Source organism: Erinaceus europaeus, chromosome 4 (assembly GCF_950295315.1).
Source record: "Erinaceus europaeus chromosome 4, mEriEur2.1, whole genome shotgun sequence".
NCBI classification, from domain to species: domain Eukaryota; kingdom Metazoa; phylum Chordata; class Mammalia; order Eulipotyphla; family Erinaceidae; genus Erinaceus; species Erinaceus europaeus.
The window spans coordinates 20,123,729-20,144,575 of record NC_080165.1 but is presented as its reverse complement, the minus strand read 5'-3'; the positions used below and the strand labels follow the sequence as shown (position 1 = coordinate 20,144,575).

The window sequence follows — 20,847 nt, the reverse complement described above, 5'->3', positions numbered from 1 at the left end:
TCAGGGAACTTCAAAGGCCTGTGCAAGCAAATCGATCACTTCCCAGAGGACACAGATTACGAAGCTGACACAGCAGAATACTTCCTCCGTGAGTGCATGCAGTTTTGATCTTTCTCTCTCCCTCCTGGTGTTGAGTCCCTCCCTTCCTTCAGAGCACTGAAGACTGCACTAGCTAGAATTCCTGGGCTCAGCTGAGAGGCAAGAAGCAGTTAAGCCACCACTAAGGAAGCTTCCTGTGTGGTAGCCAAACCTCCCTACGTGCCTTGCTCTCTGCCAGCAGCACTCTATCCTCCCTCTTTGTCTGGCAAACTCCTTCTCAAGTTTGAGTTGACCTAATCCTTCTCAACTTCCAGATCTCAGTTGAAACACCACCTCCTCCAGGAAGTCCTCCATAGCCTGAACAGGTTCAGGCTATGAAAAAGTTCTGAACAGAGTACAGAACTTTTTCACACCACAAGGCCCTTGTCCATTTAATCCATCATATCCCTGATGGTTCTGCCAATTCTACCAGGCCAGGAGCTGTCCTTTGCTCATTATTAGCTAGATCCCCAGCCCACTGGCCAGCACATGATGAGAGGGCAGGAATGTTTCTCTCACAACTGAAGGCAGAAATGCACCAAATCCTGCCCCTGCTGAAACAACAAGGTTTTTGTTTTTGCCTCCAGGGTTATTGCTGGGGCTCAGTGCCTGCACCATGAATCCACTGCTCCTGGAGGCCATTTTTTTTCCTCTTTTGTTGCCCTTGTTGTTGTAGCCTTGTTGTGGTTATTATTGTTGTTGATGATGTCATTCATTGTTGGATAGGACAGAGAGAAATGAAGAGAGGAGGGGAAGACAGAGAGGGGGAGAGACAGACACCTGCAGACCTGCTTCACCGCCTGTGAAGTGACTCACCTGCAGGCAGGGAGCCAGGGGTTTGAACCAGGATCTTCATGCGGGTCCCTGCACTTTCTGCCACATGCGCTTAACCTGCTGCGCTACCACCCGACCCCCAACCGACCCCCAACAAGGTCTTTTTTTTTCCCTCTCTCTCTCTTTCCTTCTTCCCCCTCAAGTCCAGAGTTAAATCCTGATATGACATAAGCAGCCTTAAATCCACCTGAGACAGATTGTCAAGAGAAAGCATTCTCAGGCCCAAAGAACATTTCCCAAGAATCAGCAGAAACTAACAAGGGAAATACGTTGCCCGAGAAAGGGATTGCCAGAAGAGGGACCGAGAGCCCTTCACTCCTGGACAGCAAAGCCCTGGGAGCAGAAGTGGTTGGAGGCCCTGCTAAAGGCTCTCAGCCACCCCATTAAGAGGCTGCCTCCTCCCTCCTGCACCCCCTCCCTCCTGTGGGCCAGAGCCCCCTCTCCCTCCCCCTCAGCAGAGTGGTAAGCTCCATTTAATGTCACATTTGTGAAAAACGTAGGTGTTTGATTAGGTGGCCCAACCCTGTCTCTTTTCAGTCCCTCCCCACACCACGCCAGAGCAGCTCAGCCTGGAATCTGGGTTTCCTTGTAAAAGTACAGGCAGCATGAAGTCAGCTGGGCTGCTAGGAAGAGAAAGGAAAGGAACATGATGCAATTTATAGATTTTTTTTTTTTCAAAGAGGGAGAAGTAGCTCACAGCGCTCATCATTTCCTTTTGTGAAGCCCTGTGAGATGCTGCTCTTCACTGGGATTCCTACAGGGCCCTTCTTGTCACCTGCCATGACTGCATCCCTGGCCCTTCAGAGAGCCAGGCGGGGAGGGGCATGAAGGTGAATCGAGCCCCTTCTGCATGTCAGGTGCTGTGCTAGGAGCTGGGGGGTCACGGTCAAGGGGTGAGGCGTGGCCCGTGAGCTCACACAGAGCACATCCTGAAGGGGGGACTCAAGAGAGCCGTGACTGTGTGGGAGACACAAGACGAAGATGCAGTCTGGGTGTAGAGGTAAGAGAAGTGGGGGCAAAGCTGAACCCCAAAGTAGAAGCTGTGCTGGTGGGGCACAATGAGGATAAAATACTTTATCAGCTCAAGAGCAAACATTTGGGTCAGGAACTTAGTCAAATTCCTGTGGTGTCTGTAACAGGGGCTCTCTGTCCAGGCTGTCTGCTAGAGAAAAGGAAGATATGGGATTCTTCTGTCTCTTCCTACCTACTCTGTATGTCCATACTCTCTTTTCATAGAGCTATAACTGACATATAACATCATATTAATTTCAGGGGTGTGACATAATGATCTGAGATTTTACATATCAAGAAATGATTACCACAGTAAGTCTTCACACCTGTCATCACACATAGTTACAGAAAGTCCGATTATTACAAGGAGAGCTTATAACACCTACCCTCTTAGAAACATAAGGTTTGTTTTGTTTATTTCTAGCCAAGAGAACAGTTCTCAGTTTGCTCAGTTCTGGAACGTGTGGTTCTGGTGCTTGAGCCTGGTATCTCTGGGTATTTAAGTCCTGTGCTCTCGTGCTGAGCTCTCTCCCCAAGTCCCACTTCCTTCTTTTGAGGAGAAAGGAGCTTGGAGTGTTTGGTCTCTTTTGGTGCTCAGGAGTTCAAGAGTCTGATTTGAGTTGACCTAATCCAAACATTTTTGAGCATCGCAACATAGGTCAGTATACTTTTTTTTTTGGCGGGGAGGAGGGCAGTTAGTAAATAATGTCAGCCCCGCAGGTCACACAGCCACTTTCCCAGCTACTCTGCTCAGCCACCTAGTGCAGGAGCAGTACCACCGATACACAGGTGGCGGTGACTGTAGCAATGAGGTGACTTTACTGACAGAAACATCTATTCAGAAGGGCTAGTCTCGAGCTAGACAACATCATTCTCTATTAAGTTCTATCCCACTTGGCTACAAGAACAGTAAGACAGGAATCACTCTTCTAGAAGAAGCCCCTGCCCCACTGTCATCCTTTTTGGACCTGTGCTCTCCCCCCGACCCACCCCAGAGTCTCTTACTTTGGTGCAATACATCAACTCCAGTTCAGGTTCTACTTGTGTTTTCTCTTCTAATCTTGTTTTTCAACTTCTGCCTGAGAGTGAGATCATCCCATATTCATCCTTCTATTTCTGACTTATTTCACTTAACATGATTTCTTCGAGCTCCATGCAAGATGGGCTGAAAATAGTGAAATCGCCATTTTTAATAGCAGAGTAGTATTCCATTATGTATATAGACCACAACTTGCTCAGCCACTCATCTATTGTTGGACACCTGGGTTGCTTCCAGGTTTTGGCTATTACAAATTGTGCTGCGAAAAACATAGGAATACACAAATCTTTTTGGATGGGTGTATTGGGTTCCTTAGGATATATCTGTTGTTTTCACCGGGCTGGCTTTGCGGGCGGGTGAGAGACGACCAGAGAGACCCATGGCTGAGCGGAGAAGCAGTATTTCTTTATTCACGAGCGAGTGGGTATCCGGTTCAAAAAACTAATCTAATCTAATCACAACCCCATCTGTCCTGCATCCTTCTCCTCTGGCGGCAGCGTCAGGAACCCAGGGAGAATACGTACGTAGGATAGGGGGTGTGGAGAAGGGAAGAGTGAGCCAGCGAGGACTAAACCAAAATCTTCCGGAGGCAGGGGGAGCGAGACCAAACCAATGCAACAGAATGACCATGTAAATAGACCACAACATCAAGCAATGTAATATAAGGGGTCCCAGAAGCAGAACTAGAAGCATACCAACATATATCCCCAGGAGAGGAATTGCAGGATCATAGGGTAGGTCCACTTCTAGCCTTCTGAGAGTTCTCCAGACTGCTCTCCACAGAGGTTGGACCAGTTGACATTCCCACCAGCAGTGCAGGAGGGTTCCTTTGTCCCCACAACCTCTCCAGCATTTGCTGCTGCTACAAATCATTTTTTTTTAATTTGTGAGTAATATTGGTTTACAAGATTGCAATATTATAGGGCATAGCTCTGCACTGCACTCACCACCACAGTGCTGTGCCCCCAGCCTCCCGACAATAACCACTGGAGTTATCACCAAGTCTTAGAGACTGTTTGCTTCTGTTTTTGTTTTTGCTCTGTTTTGCTTTGCTTTGCATTTCTTGCAAGTCCATGTGTATCCGTTCTCTAGATTCCACATGCAAGTGAAATCAGTCGGTAGTTGTCTTTCACCTCATTTCACTAAGTATAATCACCTCCATTCCCACCTAGTTTGTCCCAAAGGACACAGTGTCATCTCTTTTTGATTGCAGAGTATTATTCCATGGAGTACAGATCCAGTCATCAGCGGATGGGCATTTAGGCCGCTTCAACTCTGGCTATTGTGAATTATGCACGCCCATCATGGGTGAGGTCCTGAGTGGGGTGGAAGCAGCCCAGAGAAGGACCCACAAACTTAATGATTATGGGGAAAATAGGGAAAGGAGGCAATGGGGGGGGGGAATGAAGGAGCTGAAACCTCAGATTCAAGGAAGGCATTCAGGAAGGACTTCCTAGAGGAGGCAGCACCCAGCCTGGAAGCAGTAATTTGTTCGTTTACTACTGGGCCTCTTCCCTCACTTGGCACTCACTCTGCAGGGTGCTCTGGTCACTGCAGGGTGGACCCTAAGTGAAGAAACAAGTCACAAACAAGTACACAAACAGACCCCTGAGACAGCCGCAGAGAGAGCAGTGAAGGGGTGGGATGGCAGGACAGAGGCAGGGAGGGGTGCTGCAGAGACGTAAGCACCACGGCCTCTCTGTGAAGAAATGGAAGGAGCTAAGAAGACCTGAGGGAAGCGGGCACCTGAGGAGAGAGCAGCAAGAGCACAGGCCTTGTGAAGCAGGGAGGGGTGGTGTGTTTGAGGATAGGAGGGAAGGTTGGGGCAGAGCATGAGTCGGGTAGCGGAAACGAGAGCATGAGGTCACAGGCACAACAGCGGGACAATCACTACAGGGAGACACAGACTCTCATTCTCAAGGTGGGTAGACCCACAAACAGGCAAGGTAGGAGGGGCCATTCTGGCTACTGCAGGGAGACAGGCAAGATCTTAAAAGGGTGAGGAAGTAGCACGGAGGCCCATGGCAGCTGCTATAGATCTGCTGAGAGGCAACGGTGGCCAGAGTCTGGGAGGCACAGCTGTGAGGAAGGGGTGACCAAACAACTGTGAGGAAGGGCCGTGGGCAGAACACTGCTGTTTCCAGAAGGCAGTGAGGACTCCAAGGAAGAATGAGGTAGGGGTAAAGGAGTAAGTTCAAGTAGGTGGGAAGATACCCAGCAGACCAAAAGTCAGGAGCCAGGCAAGGGTAGCTAGCATAATGGCTATGCAAAGAGACTGTCAGGCCTGAGGCTCTGAGGTCCCAGGTTCAATCCCCTGCACCACCATAGCCAGAGCTGAGCAGTGCTCTGGTAAAATTAAAAAAATAATAATATTAAAATAAAATTCAAAAGTCAGGAGCCATATGTACCTAGATCAGCATCCCTAGCTTGGACAATCCACACTCAGATGGGATAGACAGCAGTTCAGGCATCGAGGGTTACAGAAAGGCAGCCAGAACTTCTGCTGGTACCCAGACCAGGGGCCACAGTCCTGACAGGCAGGACCTGCTGTGAACTCCCCAGCGCCCAAGCACAGAGCCTGGCATGGAACCAGCACTTCCAGAATAGACAGAGACCTTGGCATGTATCCTGTGGATCTGTCGGTTTGAGTCTAAAAGCAACCTGGGCTGCCCCAGGGAAAATGGGGGAGGTTTAAGCATCAAGAGATCCTAGTTCAAGTGACACGTCAACTTCTGATGGGCTCTGTATCTCACGTCTCAGGGGGTCAAGGGGCTGGTGCAGAGTCTGAAAGACGCTCCTCCCTGCTCCTGTCCTGGCTACTCCCTCTCCTCTCACCTGAATGAAAGGCCATGCCTGAGGAGCCAGGTTCAATCCCCAACACTGCTGTATGCCAGAATTGAGCGATGGTCTCATCTTTCTCATCCTTCATCTCTCATAAAAATAAATGTGTCTTTTTCGAAAGGGAAGTAAAAATCAAAAGGCCACATGGGAGCAGGCCATATTAAAATATTTATGTGCATAAATTCTATTTTCATGTATATGTGATATACATCTCTAACTTAGATACATACATATATATTCATAGAAATCCACCTCCCGGAAAAATCACACCCACTTACTTATCCATCCCTTTAACACATATTTATTGAGCCCAAACCACGTGCTGGACACAGTTCTAGATGCTGACGACTGACGTCTAAGCAAAACAAATCAAATCTGTGCACTAACAAAAAGAGCCAGACAGGGCTGGGTGGTGGCACACACCTGGTTAAGCACACACATTACAGTGCGCAAGGACCAGGGTTCAAGCCCCCAGTCCCCACCTGCAGAGGGAAAGCTTTGCAAGTGGTGAAGCAAGGCTGCAGGTGTCTATCTGTCTTTCTCCCTCTCTATAGCCCTTCCCTCTTGATTTCTGGCTTTCTCTATCTAATAAATAAAGATAATAAAAAAATTTTTAAAAGAGGCAGACATTACACATGTAAATAATCAAACATAAAAACATCTTGCATGGCACCAGTGGGAACATGCAGTGGTGAGGGAGGAGGGAAGGGGTTTGGAGACCACTAGTTTTGTACAGATAGCCAGAGGAGGTGGCATTCAGGGGGTGATGATTTAAAAAAAAATCAGATTATGTAATTGTGGACAGGAGTATGTGTTTGGTGTTTGGGTGAAAAACAGCAGTGAGAGGATCTTCCAGCTTCCCCTCCCTTTTCAGGTCATGAGTCCAGGATCACAATAACTCCAACTAGGGTTTCCATAGTGTAATGGTTATCACGTTCGCCTCACAATGACTCCAACTGAGCAGAATTCCTCTCAGGGCTGGCAAAGAAACTGGAGTTCAGTTGGTCTCAAGGCAGCACTTCACAGGCCAGACTTTAGAAATCGTCAGTAATCTCTGGGAGCCAGGCAGAAAGAAAGAGAGGGGGAAAAAAAAGGATAGAGAAAAAAAACAGAGACTATAACACCTAAATTTCCTTCAGTGTGGTGGAGGCTGGGCTCAAACCTGGACTGTGTACATGGCAAAGCAGAGCACTTTCCAAATGAGCTAATTTGTCAGCCCTGTGGCCTCTTAAGAATCCTGGAGCCCAGGGATTGCCCAAGGACAGGGAGGAACATCTCCAGCAGGTGCTGGTCACCATCCTGGGGCTCCAAACATCTGAGATCCATGTAGTTGTGACTGACATGACCCCAGCCCACCTAGTATCACTTTACCCACAATCCTACAGTGACCCACACAGCCAGCAAATTGGGGCCATGGATGTGTCGCTGTGATGACTCTTAATCCTATCCCTCCTTACATGTGAAAGCTCAGTGAGCGTGGTGAGCAGGGGTGACCTCCTGTGACTGGTGTGTGTCCCTGTGTAGCTTGTCTCTTTGCACAAGAACATCAGTCTGTTTCCTTGCCTGTGTCTTTCAGTCTGTCTGTCTTTCTGAATGTATGTGCCCATGTGTTTGTATAAGACTATTTTCAGATATGTGGACATGGGGGGCCCTGCATAGGATGTGTGTGTGTGTGTGTGTGTGTGTGTGTGTGTGTGTGTCTATGTGTCCAGGAGATGGGCTGGGCAGTGAGAAGAGACTGGGTCATGGAGAGATGAACAGACTATTTTCTGACCTGAGAGTCATGATTTCTCTTTTTTTTTTTTTTTCTTCCCCTCCTCTCTCCGTTTCTCTCTGTCCTTTTCAACAACAATGACAACAATAACTACAAAAATAAAACAACAAGGGCAACAAAGGGAATTAGTAAATATTAAGAAAAATAAAATAAGGGAGTTGGGCGGTAGCGCAGTGGGTTAAGTGCACATGGCGCCAAGCGCAAGGACTTGTGCGAGGATCCCTGTTCGAGACCCGGCTCCCCACCTGCAGGGAAGTCACTTCACAGGTGGTGAAGCAGGTCTGCAGGTGTCTGTCTTTCTCTCCCCCTCTCTGTCTTCTCCTCCTCTCTCCATTTCTCTCTGTCCTATCCAACAACGATGACATCATCAACAACAATAATAATAACTACAGCAACAATAAAAACAAGGGCAACAAAAAGTAAATAAATATTAAAAATAATAAAAGAAAAAAGAAAAAGAAAATAAAAAAAGACTCTGCTTTTAAAAGTTTGAGACATACAATCAATTTTTCCCCTCTCATATTAACTAAATAGTGATTTATATGACTACAAATTAATAGGAGTGTACATAAACACCATTCCCACCACCAAAAGACTGTGTCCCCAGAGTTGGGAGGTAGTGCATCGGGTTAAGTGCAGGTGGCGCAAATCCCAGGGATAGGTGTAAGGATCCCAGTTCGAGCCTCCACCACATTCCCCCCACCCCCACTGCCCCAGGAAGCTGAATATCCACCCTCACTCTCACCCCAGGGTTTTTACTTTGGTACCCTACTCCAGGAGGATGAATATTTTACAGTCGATAGTAAATACAATAGTTTGTGCATTTCCCAAAAACTTTTTTTTTAAACTTAAATGAAAGCTATTGCCCCTGAAAGTCGCAAACAGGAAGTGGTTAGGAGCCCTGTGCTAACAGGTGTTTGAGGAAAAGACGGACTTAGTAGCTCAGGAAAAAAGCTATGGCTTAAGCACTGGCCTGATTTGGATCAGTCTAGTTGACTTTGATTGGTTGGTCCTCGGACTTTGATTTCTTTTTTTTTTTCTTTTTTTTTAATTTTTTTATTTAAGAAAGGATTAATTAACAAAACCATAGGGTAGGAGGGGTACAACTCCACACAATTCCCACCGCCCAATCTCCATATCCCACCCCCACCCCTGATAGCTTTCCCATTCTCTATCCCTCTGGGAGCATGGACCCAGGGTCATTGAGGGTTGCAGAAGGTGGAAGGTCTGGCTTCTGTAATTGCTTCCCCGCTGAACATGGGCGTTGACTGGTCGGTCCATACTCCCAGTCGAGAGTCATGATTTCTGATACTAATTCATCTTCCCCACTGGACCATAAATAGCTTGAGGATGTGGAGGGAGTAGTTACAGAGAAAGAATTCTCCTTGGCTAGCAAGATGACTCACCTGGCAGGTGTCTACGCATGTAACCCAGGTTCGAACCCCAGAGCCAACCACACTGGGGGAAGCTTCTGTGCTGCGGTGTCTTTCCCTCTCTCCCTCTGCCTCTTTCTGAAAAGGTCAGTCTGGAGCAGTGATGTCCCAGTGACAATAGAAAAATAGATAGATAGATGATAGATAGATAGATAGATAGATAGATAGATAAATTAAATTTAGAAAAGAGAGGTCTCCTGGCACCCACTCCTCCCAGCACAGAGTGTGCACTTGAGTCAAGCCCAAGTGATGTTTACTGAGTGAGCTAGTTTGCTGAATGAGTAAGTGAGGGCCCATGCTCCAAAGGGTCACCAAATATATTCATCCTTTTCCCAAAATGAGCATGCAGATGGATGGTGGGTCTTGGAATGAGGCAGAACTACCCTCTCAGCCCCATAGAACCACCCCAATCCAGGTCCCACCAGGCAGCTCTGTGCAGAGGTTGTGGGAAGCTTGGAGGTCAAGGTCTGAGCCAGGACTTAAGGACAAAGGGCTGGAGTTCCAGAGAAGCTCCACTCCATGGCCCTGGGCAAGTCACAGACTGCTCTGAGCCTCCTGAATGCCAGGCCCTCACTGCAGGGAGGATGCAGTGAGGTCAAGGGAGACAGGAGCTAGGGTGGTGCTCAGCTCTCTACCACCACTACCACCACCTTTTTGCTGGACTTAAACCGCAGAGTCACAGCCCAACCCTCCTGCAATGCTATAGTGAGAAGTGCTCTTTATGTTGGGAAATTGTGCAGATGTGGTGGAACATTGGCAGGGCCCACAAACCACTATATTTCCATGCAAGTATTATTTACAGATCTCCACCATGTTATCCCCTCAGGGTATTGCTAATTCAGTTAAAACCATTGCAACAGTTGCTAAGGACGCTTCCACCTTCCCAATGTGCCTTTTGCCTCTCTCCACCCCCCTTCCTAGACAATCCCATCCAGACTTGTCACTTCTGGGATTCTCCCATAAAAGCCTCTCCTGTTTCCACTTTCACTCTCTTCTCTCTTTTTTCTCTTCCGCAACCAGACCTGGAGAAGGGCTGGTGGGCATAGTGGGAGGCGTCCATTTTGCTATCTCCATGTAGCCTTGTGCTCATACCCAATTCTGGGGCGTCCGCGTGAATAAAGATTTGTGTTCCCCCTCCACCAGGAGTTCCTGGTCTCTTCTCTCTCCCCTGTGACGTAACCCGACACTCTTAGAGCCACCAGCCTCATTCTCCCATTTTACAGGTGAGGAAAACCGAGACCCAGAGAGGAACAGTAACTTACACAGTCCAGCACCATTCACGGGTTACCATCCCAGGGTTTGAAACAGCTCTTCCTGGAGGAGGTGCCATGAGAGACACTCCTACCTGAGGTGGTGGCAGTCTGAGTGGCTGAGGGAACACCCTGCCTCTCATAACTGAGCTACAGGAGCAGGCAGTTCCAAACCTCTGCACTGAGGGTTTTTTCTAGGTGGTGTGGCAGACAGAGTGGGTGCACTACCCAGTGAGCTATCTTACCAGTCCTGGGTTGTGTCCTTTGCAGTAAGTCACTGATCCAGTGAGGTTAAAATAATTGCTGTCTTCTGCTATACCCTGTCTGATGCCAGAAACGGTGCTGATCTTATCCAATGCTATCTTTTTCACAGAGTGTATGAGCAATCTATTCACAGGCAGGTCATGCCATGAGAATTATGTTAAGATGTAGAGTCTAACTCAGTAAGGTGGGTGGGACCTGGGAATATGCATTTTTTTTTTGTTTTAATGCAGAGACAGTGCCAAGGATTAAACCCAGGGCCATGTGTGATACCACTGAATATCCTCTCTAACTCAGTTGCTTCATTCTTTATCTAGAGAGAAGAGAGGGAGGCAGGCAGTGGCACAACTGGTTAAGCGCACACACTACAATGTGCAAGGACCTGGAGTCAAGTCCCTGGTCTCCACCTGCAGGAGGAAAGCTTCATGAAATATGAAACAGGGCTGCAGATGTCTCTCTGTTGCTCTCCTTCTCTAGCTCCCTCTCTTCTCTCAATTTCTCTGTCTCTATCCAATAAGAAATAAATCAATTTTCTTAAAAAAGACTTTCTTTTAAAAGAGGTAGAGAGAGAGAAGAGGTGAAGGAGACAGACTAAAGCACTGCATCACCATCCATGGAGCTCCCCCTGGTGTCATCCATGCCCTCTCATGTGGCACCAGGGCTGGAACTCTGGGCATCACACACAGCATAACACTAATTCTGCTGGGTGAGCTGCCTCCAGTCCCCATCTCTACCACGCTTCCCTGGGATGCCAGGGATGCTCCGAGGAACTGCAAGGCCTAGCCACAGTCCTGGGAGCTGGCTGTTGTTACCATTATTCTCACTTTACAGGACAGAGCACTGGAACTCAGAGGGGTCAAGACCCCTGGCCAAGGTCACACTGCTACCTAGTAAGTGAGAAATCCAGGGTTTGAACTCAGGATGACTCCAAAGTCCCCCATTCTGTGACATCAGAGACTTCTTAAAGCAAGATCCCATCCCCCAAGGTACAATCTCCCTGCTCCCCCCCACCCCGCCTTCTCAGATAGTTGCTTCTTGTGCCACCTGGACCCGGGTTCTGCAAACTTCTACTTCCTGAGGCCTGGGGGGTCATTCCCCAGCTTCCCTGTCACATTCTTTCTGGACAAAGAGGCCTCTGCCAGAAAAGGCTGGTATTTCAGTTGACTCTGCTAGGCCAAAGAGGATTCTGTCTCTGTTGGTTGGTAGATGTTGTGATTTAGAACATATCACAGCTGCTCTGGCAGCTTTTTTTTTTTTTCCAATCAATGTCCAAAGGTCTCTGCTTAATTTGAATCTTTCCCCTACTCATATACATATGCCTACAAATGTATGCACACGTTCAGCTAGGGGGTAGAGTGATGATATCTTCCTGCCCTCTGACCTGAAGGTGTCCATTGCCTGTACAAACGCAGGAGTCTGAGGATTTTACTGGCCTAACATCTATACCATGGTTTCCTGTATAAAAAAAAGCCATGAATCTTGAATTACTGGTGCAAGCATTCATTTTATTTAATTTTATTTATTTATTCTATGTGCGTGAGGTAGTGTTTCACATGAGACACAGAGGGAGAAGCCAGGGCATCACCCTAGTACCTACAATGCATACCTTTTATTTCACCAATTCTGGCAGCTTTTGTGTTGTGGTTTTTTTTTTGGGGGGGTGGAGAATTTATTATTATTATTTGTTTATTTATTGGATAGAGACACCAGAAATTGAGAGGCAAGGGGAAGATAGAGAGGGAGAGAGACAGGGAGACACCTTGCAAAGCTTTCCCCCTGCAAGTGGGGACCAGAGGCTTGAACTGGACTCCTTGGGCATTGCAGTATTGTACTCAACCAGGTGCACCACCACCTGCCCCTGTCCCCGCCCTTTTTTTTTTTTTTTTTGGTAGCTTCTGAAGAGGACCTGTCTTCTTCAGTTTGCTTTCAACTAGCTCCCTACTGCCTCCCTCCACCTCATCCATACATCTCTGGTCTCTCATTCATTAGACACACACACACGACCCAGCTCTCTGCACAGTTATATCTCTAGCTCTCCTCCTCCCCTCCCCTTCCCTTCCCTTCCCTTCCCTTCCCTTCTTTCTCTTCTCTTTTCTCCTCTTCTCTTCTTCTCCTTCTCCTTCTCCTTCTTCTCTCTCTCTCTCTGTCTCTCTCTCTGTCTCTCTCTCTGTCTGTCTCTCTCTCTCTCTCTCTCTCTCTCTCCCTCCTAGCCAGGAGACTAAAAATGAGGGTGGGGTGCCAGCGTTAGACACACAGCAAGTACGTGGCACAGCCTGAGCCCAATTCCAGATCTCTGGACACTGCAGCACCCTCCCCAGGCTCCTCAGAAACCCCTCAGGGTGATTCAAAAGCTGAACTACTTTCAACTTAAATCTCAACTCACTCAACAAGTAGCTTCTGACGGTGACTCTCTGAACTTCCACTTCACCTTTCTATAAACTGGGGATAAAAAAGGTACAGTGTGTGGTAGGTACCCACTCAGGACCTGACACACAGTGGGCACTTAGCAAATATTATATGGAGGCTTCAGTAATCTCTCAGCATCAGGTTTGAGTAAACCTCGGGGTTGGGAATGCTGGGCAATCAGGCTGGGGATACAGCGAGTTATCTTCAAAATAACTTGTACGGCAGAGCTGGGAGGTGGTGCACCCAGTGCACAAGGACCTGGGATCAAGGCCCCAGTCCCCACCTGCAGAGGGGGAGCTTCATGAGTGGTGAAGCAGTGCTGCAGGTGTCTCTCTCTCCCTCTCTCCAACTATATACACCCCTTCCCTCTCAATTTCTCTCTGTCTCTATCCAAAATAAATTAACTTAATTAATTATTTTTAAAAGGAAAAATGAAATGACTTATAGGGAGAAGCATCCACTCAAACTAAGGGAAGCAGTCCCATCGTTGCCCAGCAGGGAGGGGACCTTTAATTATAAAGTTGGAGAACACACACGCACTAACGCCCCAATCTACCTTCCTCCTCTTGCCACAGCTCAGACTCACCCTTCTTCAAGTCACCCTGAAAGAATCCACACACTCAGTGATGGGGGAGAGAGAGAAATTTACACCATACATCACAGCAAAGTTCAAAAATTCTCCTAGAAAAATTCGTCCAGCTCTAGTTAGAAAAAAAAAAAAAAGTCACTCCACTGGTCCTCAGCTACACTGCTTAGAGACGGGGGATATGGAGCTCGACTTCTGGAACCTTCCCGTCACAAGCATTACTCTGGCACATGTGATGTTGGGGGATCAACCTCAGCACCTCATACTTGAAAGTCACATGCTTTTACCCACTGCACTACCTCCGAGGCTGTGAGTGTGTTCTGTTGATGCGTCTGGATAAACTAAGTGGGTTCTGAGGACCGCCGAACTCAGCCCAGGGATTGGTCATGATGCTTTTGTTCTCTCTCATACATACACATACATACATACATACACATATACATACACACACACACATACAAACACACATACATAAATAAATAAATCTAAATTAGAAAGAACAAAAGCTTTTTCATCACACAAGCCTACTTGGATCCCCATATCCAGGGTTCACACCTCTGAGCCCCCATTCTGACCCTGCTCCCCACCACCACACATATGCACCCCCCCATACACACACTGTGCCCTGCTGCTGTCCCAACCTCTCCCCCGCAAGAGCAGCCAGCCCTTCTCCTTTGGTCAGTTCTCCCCGTCCACTTACTCTCTTCTTGTCCTGCTTTAGTCAGTCCTTCCTTCCTACCTTGCCCTGCAAGGGTCTCCTTGACTTGACTATGACCTCTTCTTCTCTTGGCCCCGCATCTGCTTTCTCTCTCTGGATGCCCATCACAGCAAACATGCACTGGAGGCCTGGCAGGTCTTTGACAGTGAAGTAGGTGGTGAGACAGAAAAATAAAGAGGGAAGATGTTCACCCAAACCACCACCCTCCCCCAACTCACCCCATGGCTTGGGGTGGAGGCAATTAGGAAAACCAACATTTACTCTAGCAGCTGTCGCTTATCAAACATGGACTACAAGCCCTCAGAGGCTTATGTGAGTGCAATGCATTCATCCCATCCTCACCACAGTCTTGGAAACCAGGCACCGTCACCATTCCACTGTTTGGATGAGGAAACTGAGGCACAGAGCACTGATCTATCTAAGTCAAACGTACACAACCAACACATGCTAAAGCCAGATTCAGACTGAGGCCTCTGGAGTTCCCAAATCCGTGCTTCACAATGTAACCCCCCTCCTTCCCACCTTGCAAGTCCCAGAATGCAGAAGATGGAGGTACCTCTGCTGAAAGAAATCAGAAACTTCACAGAGAAGGGTGCTTTGAGTTAGGTCTTGATGAATCAATAAATGTTTGCTGAGTGGGAAAGAGCAGGAAAGAAAAAGGAGAAAGCTCAGCATGGCAGCAGGAGGCGGGTGGAGCCCAGGTCACTGGGGCCCATCCTGGGCACTGACCTGCTCCCCTCTCTCCCTCCATGGTATTGCCAAGTGACCTCTGGACTTGTTCTCAGAAAGCCCCACTTCCCAGGCTGCTCTCTTCCCTCCCTCTAGCTCCCTCCCTCTGGCTCACAGCCCCACTCTTCTCTTTCCTGCCCCTCCTGCCTTGTTCCACAGGGGCTGTGAGGGCCTCCAGCATCTTCCCGATCCTAAGTGTGATTCTGCTCTTCATGGGTGGACTCTGCATCGCCGCCAGCGAGTTCTACAAGACGCGACACAACATCATCCTGAGTGCTGGCATCTTCTTTGTGTCTGCAGGTAATAGCCCTGAGCTTGGGGGTGGGGACCATGGAGTTCAGCCCACCTGCAAGAAACAGGCTTGAGTGTGGGTGCTTTTGAGCTGGGTAGAGGGGTTGGCAGAGAATGGAGGGGGAGCTGGGTCCCCAGGCCTTGCAGGTAACGGTTCAGAGAGTCACAGTAACACCTGAACTGCCCACAGGATCCTCCAGGAGCCTGTCCCCTGTCCCCTGTCCCCCGTCCCCTCTTCCTCCTTGCTGTCAGAAAAAGGCCCACATTTCAGGTTCCCTTTGGGGAGACCAGGCCTATCCTCACTTTGCCCCTTCCCTTACTCCTTTGGGGGGGGGGGGGAGGCAGGCAGGTACCCCAAACCACACTGCACAGTTGATTCACTCAAGCCCTGGTGGGAGCCACTTGCCTTAGCAGCACTCAGCACCTCCCAGATTCTACCAACTTCCATGTGTTCACACTCCTTTACCTCCCCCCATGGCCCCTAGCAGAGTAAGTCCACTCATTATCCCCATTTTACACATCTGGAAACTCAGACAAAGGGCAACTTGCTTTCAGCCCAGACAGTCTATCCCCCAAGAGCCCAGGAGCCTGAACCTGCTGCTACCCCAGCTGCAAACCCCTGCACAGCCCTGAGCAAAGTATTTAACCTCTCTGGTCCCCATATCCTCACCACCACCTACATAACCCTTGGAAGTGGGGCAGTAAATGCTTGATAAACATGTCAGGGATGGTCTTTATGTCTCAGTACTTCACAGAACACCTCTCCTGTCCCCTCATCCACATCTGTTTCAGTAGCTCTTCCCTTTGTGGCTTGCTCCAAATGAGAATGATAAATTAGTAAGACAGGATCAGCAAGATGGCTCACTTGGGAAGGGGTCTGCTTTCCCACGTGTGGGAGCCAGGTTTGAGTCCCCAGCCCCATGGCACTGGAGCAAACTTCATGCCCTGTGTGTGGACATGCATATACATATGTGTGTCTATTTATGTGTGTATGCATGCATACGTATGCTTATACATGCACACACACATATCTGTGTATCTGCAGATATTCTTGCATGGTGAAGCCTTGGAAATGACGAAGTAAATAAACAAAGTAGTAATGCAATGTTTGCAATGTTGTCTGCATCCATTCACCACAAAAGCACTAGCTCAGGGTCAGCCTACCCAGCCCTTCCATCAGCCCCATCGGCCTTGGAAACTAACAACCTCCCCCCTCTCTCCCGCCCAGGCCTCAGCAACATCATTGGCATCATAGTATACATATCTGCCAATGCTGGAGATCCCTCTAAGAGCGACTCCAAAAAGAATAGCTACTCGTATGGCTGGTCCTTCTACTTCGGGGCCCTGTCCTTCATCATCGCCGAGATGGTCGGAGTGCTGGCCGTACACATGTTCATCGACCGGCACAAACAGCTGCGGGCCACGGCCCGCGCCACGGACTACCTCCAGGCCTCCGCCATCACCCGCATTCCCAGCTACCGCTACCGCTACCAGCGCCGCAGCCGCTCCAGCTCCCGCTCCACCGAGCCCTCGCACTCCAGGGACGCCTCCCCCTTGGGCAAGGTCCCCGGCACCCTGCCGTCCACCGAGATCTCCTTGTACACCCTCAGCAGGGACCCCCTGAAGGCCGCCACGCCCACCGCCATCTACAACTCCGACAGGGACAACAGCTTCCTCCAAGTTCACAACTGTATCCAGAAAGAGAACAAAGACTCTCTCCATTCCAACACAGCCAATCGCCGGACCACCCCCGTATGAAGCCCGCACGCCCGCCCGCCCGCAGGGTCTGCCTGCTGGTCCTGGGGAGCCAGGAGGGGGACAAGGTCCTCAGGGTGGGCGGGGCAGGGGGGAGCTGAACCATCCCGGGGAAACTTTCCGAAAGCAAAAAAAAAACCTAAAAAGCTTAAAAAAAAAAAAAAAAAAAAGAGAAAAAAAAGAAAAAAAGCGAAAAACATAACAAGTAAATTAAAAAAAAAAAAAAAAAAGAACAAACTAGAAGAGGAAGAGAGAAGCTACACAACAGGAAATGTGAGACCATCTAAGCAAGGAAAGGAAACACGAACTTAAAAAAAAAAAAAAAGAGAGAGAGAGGTTTAAAAAAATTAAAATAGAAAATAAACCTAAAAAGAAAATGCATGATTTCCCATGTACCATTATTTTAACATTTAATAAAAAAATCAATTTAAATGAGAAAAAAAAATAAAAGGGAACCAAGATAACATTAAAGCAAGAGAGAGAAGGAGCAGAAAGGAGGGGTTGTCCTTTGCATTTATCAGGGGTTGTGTTATTTTTTTCAACATTAGGAGAGTTACCTTTCTGTTCCCTTGAACCCCAAGCAGGCTCTGACTCCCTGGATGAGCTGGGGGTGGGTGCAGATATGGGGGTGGGGAGCCAGGGCCGGGTGAGACTGGGCAAGCTCCTGGCTCCAACTGGCCTCCCCCAGCACTGATAGGGCAACTGTAGGCCTCCAGGTGACCCCCACTCCATGGTCCCTCCTCTTTGAAAGCTGCCTGGAGGGGTGCAGTTTGGGCTTACCCAGCCCCCAAGTTCCCAGTCCTTAATGGTCCTTAACCCACTGTGATGACTTCCTAGACCTTGAGGGAAGGGAAGGAGAGGGGGCAGCTGCTGGTAGCTGGCCAAGATGCCAGAACCCACAGGGGGATCCTCAGGGTGAGCCTCTTGGGGTCCACATCCCAAACTCCTTTCCTTCCGGTCAGGAGATGCCCACCTGCCCCTGGATAGGAAGCAGCTCTCCCTCCTCACGCCTCTCCTCAGGGCCATCTCAAGCCCCTGGGAGGATGGTTGACCCTAGACTCCTAGGCCCACAGCCCCCTGGGAAGGGGGCTCATTGACACTGCAAAAAGGTTTCTTTTTACAAAAGAAAAAGGAAAAAAAAAAAGTGGTGATTTTTTTTTAATGAAAAACCACAGACTATAAATAAATGTAAATATATAATAAGTGGATTTACTTGCAAGAAAACCAGATAGTATTTTTCTTTTAATTCTTTTCCAGCTTTAAACTGTGAAAACACTACAAAAAAAACAAGAAGGGGTGGGGTGGGGAGGGGGACTTAAAATTTAGCAGGGAACTTGTAAAGAGAAAACAGAAAACAAATATACGAATCCATTTTTTAAAAGGAAAAAAAAGCAAAGCAAAAAGGTGTGAGTGATTGGAGCTGGGCACAAGGCAGGAGAGATTGGAGGAAGGCCCCCGAGGGAGGGTCTCTGACAGACTTCTTCCTTACACCAGGAAGGTGCTGCTAATGGGGAAGAGAGAATCCCACTGGAGAATCTACCCTCTCCCACTCTCTCTCTCTCCCTCTTTCTTTCTCTCTCTCTCTCTCTCTCTCTCTCACACACACACACACACACACACACACACACACACACACAAACATATACAGCCAGTGCTAACATCATAGCACACACACTCAGCCAAAACCCTCCATTCCCATACACAGCCAGAAGTAGGGTTCCAAGAAGTGGGGTTCATGCCCTCCAAAGCCATTGCCAACAGAAGCTCCATTCTGGCCTCTGTGCTCACACGTGTTCCGACACACCACACACACACACACACACACACACACACACACACTCCACACCACACACACATCATATGCCTCCTCACTGTGCTCCCATCCCCCTGCCCCCAACCCAATGTCAAAGCAAAAACAGATACAGGGGAGCAAACTGTATCCTGCCATTTGGACAGAGGTGGGGAATGGCACCAGAGGTCCCCAAAGCCACTCTGCATTTTGTGTCCCCTTCCTTTCATGCCATGACCTGGTCGCTGAAGGTGGAAGAGGCTGCCCTTGATGTCTCTGGAGGAGGGGGGGATCCAGAGACAAAAAAGGCTCCTGTGAGTTCTGCTGGGAGGGTCAGCACTCCCCTCAGTGAGTCCTGCGGGTTCTACCTTTTCTGTCCTAGAGCAACAGGGCCAGTTCAGAATCAGAGAAACAAACCCAATAGCTTTCTCAGCCAGAATGTCCACTCAGCCCGCCAGCCATTCTGCTGTGGATGGCAACCTCCCCACTGCTAGATTTTCTTAGCTTGCCTTGTTCTTGACACTGCAGGCCTGGCTGGGAGTTTCCTAGGCTGAGTGACTCTTTGGTCAGCTGAGGCTTTGGGGGCCAATATACTCCTGGACCCTTCCGGTCTTAGTCTGGGAAGGTAGAGTTCTCTTCCCAGATGAGCAACGGTGAAAACCTTGCAGTCAGCCTGAGCCGAAAAGCATGCACGACATCTGACTGCCCAAGCCACAAGTGCAAGGAGAGGTTGCTGGGCCCAGGGCAGAAGCACGGTGGTGGGGGGTAGGGGTGAGTGGGTCCAGAGGGGCCAATATCTGGTGTGTCAGCAACTCCGTATGTCTCTGTCTGGACTGGAATCACGCTCTCTCCCTGTCCCCACTCCAGCCTTGCCCTCCACTCACCAGATTCCAAGCCTGAAAAGATCAAGGACTGGAGAGACTTTGGGGAGCCCCAAGAAAATAGCAAACAAATGAAGGGGCTGTCCAGAGGGAAGAATGGGCCCCAGTCCTCTGAGCCCCAGCAATGTGTTTAGAATGCCACTGAGTACCTCTTTCCATGCTATGGAACCGGAACCTGGGGCCTGGGGTTTGGGACCTGGGTCCGTGGAGGGTGGGGTGAAGCCAGCCAAGCCTGGGAAAGGGCTAGGGGGGCTCAGAGGGGAGGAGCCAGAACCAGGCCTGCAAAGGTGCTGCTTCCCAGGTGGATGGTTGCTCATGTCCAGCTCGAACCAGATCAAGAAACCAATCTCCATCCTATTTTCTTGGTGGGTCCTTTTTTCTTTTTTTTTTTTCTTTTCAGACTGTTAACAGAAAAAACAATTTTAAAAGCAGAAAACAAAAAAAAAAGAAAAAAAAGAAAGAAAGAAACATCCTGGTACATGAAATAAAGATCTTTTTTTTTATATATATATAACTTGGTCCTCACTTCAGTGAATTTCTTTAATGACTTTTCTCAGCTCCTGGCATTTCATGCCAAAAAAGTCAGCATAAAGTCATCGATTCTCAGTGTCGGGGGTGAGAGGCTTAGAAGTCTTGAATAGGGGGGTCAGGCGTTGGCGCAGCGGGTTAAGTGCATGTGGCGCAAAGCGCAGGGACCGGCGTAAGGATCCCGGTTCGAGCCCCCGGCTCCCCACCTGCAAGAGAGTCGCTTCACGGGCGGTGAAGCAGGTCTGCAGGTGTCTGTCTTTCTCTCCCCTTCTCTGTCTTCCCCTCCTCTCTCCATTTCTCTCTCTCCTATCCAACAACGAATTACGTCAACAAGGGCAATAATAATAGCCACAACGAAGCTACAACAAGGGCAACAAAAGGGGGAAAAAAATGGCCTCCAGGAGCGGTGGATTCATGGCATGGTGCAGGCACCGAGCCCAGCAATAACCCTGGAGGAGAAAAAAAAAAAAGAAGAAGAAGTCTTGAATAGAGGGTCCCTCCTCCCCAAGTACTGAGTCTCCTCTTAAACATCCCTTACGAAGGCTCAGCAACAGGGGCCTCACCCCCTTCACAGTCAGTACTGGGCTGGTGGAAGTCCTCAGCACAGTGAATTTCAATCCACGTCTTCCTTTGAACTCCAGCA

General features: G+C 48.8%; 1 protein-coding gene across 1 annotated transcript in view; it reads left to right on the top strand.

Moving 5' to 3' along the window:
* Positions 1–17,130, top strand: part of CACNG2 (calcium voltage-gated channel auxiliary subunit gamma 2) — a 130,266-nt gene extending 113,136 nt beyond the window's left edge. The window contains exons 2-4 of the mRNA XM_007519360.2: positions 5–88; positions 15,120–15,260; positions 16,480–17,130. Coding sequence (XP_007519422.1) covers positions 5–88; positions 15,120–15,260; positions 16,480–17,009 — 755 coding nt within the window. The 3' untranslated portion in view covers positions 17,010–17,130. The remainder of the gene's footprint in view (positions 1–4; positions 89–15,119; positions 15,261–16,479) is intronic.
* The last annotated feature ends 3,717 nt before the right edge of the window (positions 17,131–20,847 follow it).